Consider the following 6,387-nt stretch of genomic DNA (forward strand, 5'->3'; position numbering starts at 1 on the left):
CCCCAGATGTCAGATTTTATTTCTAAATCCTGGCATCTGGCACCATATGCGTTTGGAAATTTGAGTCCCTTGTAGGCCGGTGAGTGGAAATTGCTCCCTTGTTAATGGGCTGCTGTGGCTTTCAGGGTCTCCGAGAAGCCAGAACAGTGGCTCCTGGATCTGTGCTGTCTGGTGGTCTGGAGTGAGGACCCCGAGGGGATGTGTGTGCGGGCGACTGGTGCTTGCAGGGGGGTTGCATGCACTCCCTCCAAGACCTCCAGCCCCTCTGCAGGGCTTCTCCCTGTAGAGGAGTGCTCGCCTGAGTGGGGCCCCCACCCCAGGTCAGAGGCCCCCCGCCAGGCTGGCGGGAACATCTGGAGCCCCTCCCCTCTGCCACCCTGGGCCTCCCCACGTTCTCCTGAACTTATGGTTCCGGTTTTCTGGGTCAGGCCAGGGTAGGGAAGCTGGGGCCTTGCACGACTAATCCTCGCTCTCGAAGCCACGTGGAGGTGGCCTCCAGCCTGGTGGATCCAGGCCCACACACCGGGCCTGTCACACCTGGAATTGGCCCATAAACACTTCACAGGCCACTTGGCCACCACCAACTACCACTTGGGGGACCACCATTTGGACTTTCCTCTTCTCCGTCTGTCCCAACAAGATTTGCCAAAGAAAGGTGTAGTTCTCTGAAGTTTATTTGGAAAATGGTCAAGGATGGCATGTGTCCGAGGGGTTGTGGCAGTTTCTCCTGTGGGCTGTCTTCAGGGAAAGAAATAGCGTTAAGTCCTAGGACAGCTTCTTCCTCTCTGCTGAGCTTTCAGAATCATCCCAGAGCAGTGGCTGTGGACAGATGGCGTGGCCCACGTTGTCGTGGCTTTGCAGATAGCGGGGTGCCGCCTGGGGGCCTGACCTGGCGGCGGTGGGAGCCGCAGGCTGCCCAGCAGCGTGGGAAGTGCTCCCGAGGCGAAGCCTGCCCTCTGGGCCTGCTTGAGATTGGGGGGGGGGTGCCAGGCCGGGCAGGTGCTCAGCGGTCTCCCTGGCCCTCCAGCACAGGCACACCTCAGAGATACTGAGGGTCTGCTTCCAGACCACCACAGGAAAGCCAGTATCGCAATGGAGCAAGTCAGATTATTTTTTTAGTTACCCAGTGCGTATGAAAGTAATGTTTACACTATAGTCTCTTAAGGGTGTAATATCATTATGCCAAAAAAATGTGCATACCCTAATTTAAAAATACTTTATTGCTAAAAATTGCTAACCATCATAGGAGCTTTCAGTGAGTCATGTTCACTGATCATAGATCACTATAACAAATATAATAATAATGAAAAGTTTTAAAATATCGCGAGGATTGCCGAAACGTGACACAGACAAAGCGAGCCAACGGTGTTGGGAAAAGGGCACCGACGGACTTGGTCGGGACAGCATTGCCACAGCTTCACTTTGTATTAAAAACAAAACAAAAACCAACAAAACCAAAAAACCCAGTGTCTGCGAAGTGCAGCAAACCAAGGTAGGCCTGTCCGGCGTGGGTTGTGGCTGCGGCTGGTCTCAGCCCCAGGGTTCCCTCCTGCGTGTGGTGGGATTGTCGCTGCAGGGAGAGGGGCTCCGGTGAAGCAGTTGGTGTGGGGATGGGATTCACTTAGGTGATGAGTGTAGTTCTAAGGGGACATTTCAAACACAGGCAGAAATGGAGGGCCACAGAGCGGAGGGCGTGCTCCCGGCACCCCGCGGGGCATGGTCTTGGCCCCCCGGCCCCCGGCCCCCCCCCCCGGGGTACATGCCGGACGGTGGATCATTTCCTACTGCAGACACTTCCGTTTGCATCTCTTGAAGGGGAAGGGCTCTTGTGTGGCTGTTATTTTACGGAGTTGGAATACCATTCTTACTACCTGAATGCATGTCACGATCGCTTACTCTCGTCAGATGTCCAGAGTTGGGGGCGTGTTTGTTTTGAGGGTGCCATCACTGAAGCAGAAAGAGGCAGACCCCTGAACAGGCAGTGGCAGAACCTTCCCAAGGGATCTCCAGGCTGGCAGCCAGGACACAGCAGGCCCTGGGTGCCACACTTGCCCCCGGGTCCTCTGGAAATGACAGCCCCTCCTGCCACCCTGGCCATCTGAGCTCCACGGGGCAGGAGGGAGATGCCACGCTGATCCTTGTTCTCCCGTGTTTTGACTTTCAGGCCACCACGTCTACCAATTGGATCTTGGAGTCTCAGAATATCAATGAACTCAAGTCGGAAATTAACTCCTTGAAAGGGCTGCTTTTAAATCGGTAGGAGGAGAGAAGGCGTGGGCTGTGGTTCTGCCCCCAGCCTGGGACTGTGGAGCCAGAGCTCCTGGGGCCCAGCCAGGTGTCATGGGAAGGGGCGCATGTCCCCGAGGGGCCCCTGTCTGTCCCTCCCCTGATGGAGCTGGGCGACTCAGGCACTGAGTACGGGAGTCTTGGCAGCTTCTGCCTTCCCTCCACGGGAGACCCCCTCCCTCTCCACTCCAGGGGGGACAGTCCGCAGTGCCCCCGAGTTCCCGAGCATGGTTTCTCACCCTGTCAAGACCCGGTCAGGGATAGCGGGAGCCAAAACACAGGCCCTGGAACAAAGGGGAACATCCGGACCTGAAATGGGGCCTCCAGACAGGGACACCGCCTCCTCCTCCCTCCATCCTGAGCCCCAACACGGGACCTCTCGGTGACAGTTTGGTCCCAGAGAAGTTTCTCGAAGAAGGCCAGGGAGTCCTTGGTTGGAAGGATTCTACGACTTGAGGCAGCGAACAGAAACAGTGCCTGCCGCCCCCACCCCTAGCTTCTCTGGTCTCCTGCTGTCCCTCTGCAGTGAGAGCACCTTCCATGAGCCCCCACAGGGGGGGCTGTGTCACCAGTGCAGTCCTGAGTGGAGGGTGACCGACTTGTCCTGTTTTTAAAACCTGGGATGGATATTGGGGCGGTTGGTCACCTCACCTCAGGGCGCTTCAGGTTGACCTTGCCTGCGTTCTCATTTCTCCGGGGCTTAGTGGGGGCTCTGTGAGGCGGTCCAAAGGCACAAAGTGGCCCTTCACTTGGGGTCAGAGATTGGGGGCTGCAGGGGTCTTGTGGCTCCAACCAGGGGATCCAGTTCTCCAAGCCACCTACTTGTAGGTGATCTCGGGAGAAAAGAATGCGGCCCTAAGAGACGTGTGTCCTTAGGAGAAATTCTTTGTTTCTGAACCTCAGAGACAAGAGCCTTTGAGGTCAGAGGGACAGAGAGCAGGCATTTGGGTAATGTTGGAGCCAAGAAGAGTGCAACGTGCATTTCCTGCTAGCATCCAGGCCGCTTTCGCTGCGTGCACACTGTGCTGTGGGATCCGAGGGGAAGAGCTGTCCCGGGACCAGCGCTGGTGGACGGTGGGCCTCCCGGGAGAGAGCAGGCCTTTGTTCTGTTGGCTCAGGAAGAGATGGGCCCGTGTGTCCTCGACCATTGCCAAGTGGACCTGACCTCCCCGGTCCCTCCTGGAATCGGCTTTGGTCCAGGCTGGCTGCTGGCCCAGGGCTCAGGGCTCAGGGCCCAGGCCGGGAAACGGGAATGGAGAAGTGACTTCCCTGTCGAGTGTTGGGCTCAGAGGTTTTCTAGTAAAGTGCACCAGTGTTACCCTTCTGGTTGTGAGGTTTCTGACCCCACGACTGGTGGCCAGGTCTTCCCACTTCTGTCCAGGCTGTGGACAAGGTAGATGGAGTCGAGGCCGTGTGGCTTGGGTTCCCAGTTCTGTGGCTCAGTCTCAGTGCCCTGCCGGCTCCCCGTCCTCACCACCCCCTCGCCCAGGTGCGAGGGACCAGGAGGGAGCGGGCTTCCGCACGCGGCAGACCCTGGGGCCAGCTGGCTGGTACCTAAGGATGGCAGGCCCGATCCCGGCAGGGAGGGCCTGGAAGGCACCCCGAGTGGGGCGGGGCGGGGCGCTCTGCAGCCGCACAGGGCACCCCTGGCTTCCACCTCAGCTGCTCCAACCTCCAACCGGCCAAGAGGCCTTGTTTCTGGGAGACTGGCAGGGAGGGAGGTGGGCTGAGTGCTTCGGATGGGGGGTGGGTGTGGCTCTGCTGAGGGAGGGCCCCGGGGTACTGGCACCAACCCTGCTTCTTGTCCCCCCTGTCAGGAGGCAGTTCCCACCGTCCCCCTCGGCCCCGAAGATCCCGTCTTGGCAGATCCCGGTCAAGTCCCCGTCACCCTCCAGCCCTGCTGCTGCCAGCCACCACAGCAGCAGTGACATCTCACCCGTCAGCAACGAGTCCACGTCGTCCTCGCCCGTGAAGGAGGGCCACAGCCCCGAGGGCTCCACGGCCACCTACCACCTGCTGGGCCCCCAGGAGGAGGGCCAGGGGGTGGTGGACGTCAAGGGCCAGGTGAGGATGGAGGTGCAGGGCGAGGAGGAGAAGAGGGAGGACGAGGAGGACGAGGAGGACGAGGACGTGAGCCACGTGGACGAGGAAGACCGCCTCGGGGTGCAGAGGGAGGACCGCCGGGGCGGGGACGGGCAGATCAACGAGCAGGTGGAGAAGCTGCGCCGGCCAGAGGGCGCCAGCAACGAGAACGAGCGGGACTAGGCCCTGGGGCGGTCCTCGGCCGGCGGGGCGCAGGGGCCCGGCTTCTTCTCTGGCTCTGGGAGGGCGGCCTCGAGCCGGGTCGGGGCAGAGCCGTCGCGGCCTCCGGGGGGCCTGCGCCCTGTGCGCGGGGTCACACTTCTGTGCCGTCAGCCTCCCCTCGCCTGAACGCCAGCCCCAGGCGCCACTTCTCGGCTCCACCCCAGCCAGACGGGCCCTCGACCTTGTGCTCACGTCAGGCGGGGGCCCCTGAGCCCCGGCTCCCGGACAGAGGTCTCGTCCAGGGCGTGTCTGCTGAGCCTCTTAGCTAACCCAACACCGTGCATGACAAGAGGTAGTTTCGTTACCTGGCTCCCGCTCCTCCGTGGAGGAAGGGCTGCGTCCGCGTGGTATCTGCCGTCCCGCCTCCCTCCTGTCCTGCCATGGCCTCACAAGGGGCCGGGGGCCATCTTGTCATGTTTCCAGAAGCCACGGCCCCGTGCTCTTCTCTCCCAGCCGGGGCCTCCCAGGGCCCCACAGCCGGGTCTCGTCCAGATGATGCTGCCCCCGTGCACTGTCCCTGCCCCACGTGCCCTGTCGTCCTTCCAGACAAATGAAATCATACTGCACTTCGGCCCTCCTCGCTTGCTGCGTCGTGACTCAGCTAACCCCGTGGCGAGACGCGGTTCTCACTCCCACGTAGGAGCCTGGCGTCAGGGCCTCCCTGTCTCCCTTCCCACCCGGAAACACATGTTCATTGTGTGGTCAGGTGTAGGTTTCAGAATATAAGATACTACTGTATATAATTGTAATAAATACGAGTTGTCACTATTTAATTCCTGCCTCTGGCTCCCTGTCTGCTCGTGGTACCCTGTGCCCGGAGGCGGGGCCCCCAGGGCTGTGCCAGGTGCGCCCTGGGGGCGGGGGCCGGGTGGGGGCCGGCCTGGGCCGCCCTGCTCTTGGGCCCGGCGGGTGGCGGTCCCTTTCCCGAGGCGGTTTCGCGAGCTGCTCACTGCGAGCTGGAGGGTTCGGTCCTCGGTGCTGAAGGGCGACATCCTGATGCAGGAGGAGACGGGACCTCATGTTACTGTATATAGACCTGGTGTTGAGTGTGATGAGCTCTCCTTCCTTAAATGGATGAATGTGCTCCCAGGAGAGCGTGTGTCTCGCTCTGTCTTCCTCCCCCGTCTCCTGCGCTCCCTCCCTGTCTCCGTTAACCTTCACACAGCGTTCAGCTGCGCCCAGAAAAACAGCGCACGACCCTCCTTCTGAGGAGCCCCCGCGCCCTCAACCACCCCCCCCCCTGCTGCGGCCAGGCGTGGGGACAGAGGGCACGGCCACCTGCAGGTGCCTTGTGTAGATACAAAGTGGGGACACAGTGCAGGGCGAGCGGCCGTGGAGGCGGAGCCCCGCAGCGCGGCGTGTCCCCCTGTGGGCGCGGCGGCCTGCTGACCACCGTGCGCGCGCCACCGCCCGGCCTGGCGCCCGCCAGCACCCCTGGGGAAGGAGGAGGCCGCCGATCGACGGGTGAGAGACTCGGCACTGGGGCTGTTTTGTCTCAGAAGACATTTCTTCTCCTGCCTAGGCCCCTTTTGGGGGCTCAGAGCCCAATCCCCTCCCCGCTGCTGCAGACCCGTTCCTGGCTCCATGGCCCAGGGCACCATGAGGGCGTCAGGTGATGGTGACTCAGCTCTTCCTGACCCTCCTGAGTGTGCAGCCCTCTGGCTGACTCTCAGGTGTCACCTTTGATGCTCATCATCTCCCATAACATCCCTGTGGTCCCTTGTCCCCACCATGTGCTCCCTAGAGCCAGGCAGATCCTGCATTGAGAGTTCGCCCCCCCCCCCCAACCGGCCTCCT

The 6,387-nt window shown here is 61.2% G+C and overlaps 1 protein-coding gene across 5 annotated transcripts in view; it reads left to right on the plus strand.

The window, feature by feature from the left end:
- PEX14 (peroxisomal biogenesis factor 14) overlaps positions 1–5,360 on the plus strand; it is a 133,884-nt gene extending 128,524 nt beyond the window's left edge. For all 5 annotated transcript variants that reach the window (XM_026519867.4, XM_057305113.1, XM_057305112.1 and 2 more), the window contains 2 exons: positions 2,165–2,256; positions 4,104–5,360. In XM_026519867.4, the coding sequence (XP_026375652.1) occupies positions 2,165–2,256; positions 4,104–4,551 (540 nt within the window). In that variant the 3' untranslated portion in view covers positions 4,552–5,360. The remainder of the gene's footprint in view (positions 1–2,164; positions 2,257–4,103) is intronic.
- Positions 5,361–6,387: the final 1,027 nt, after the last annotated feature.

Source organism: Ursus arctos, unplaced genomic scaffold (genome assembly GCF_023065955.2).
Source record: "Ursus arctos isolate Adak ecotype North America unplaced genomic scaffold, UrsArc2.0 scaffold_32, whole genome shotgun sequence".
In the NCBI taxonomy this organism is placed as follows: Eukaryota; Metazoa; Chordata; class Mammalia; order Carnivora; family Ursidae; genus Ursus; species Ursus arctos.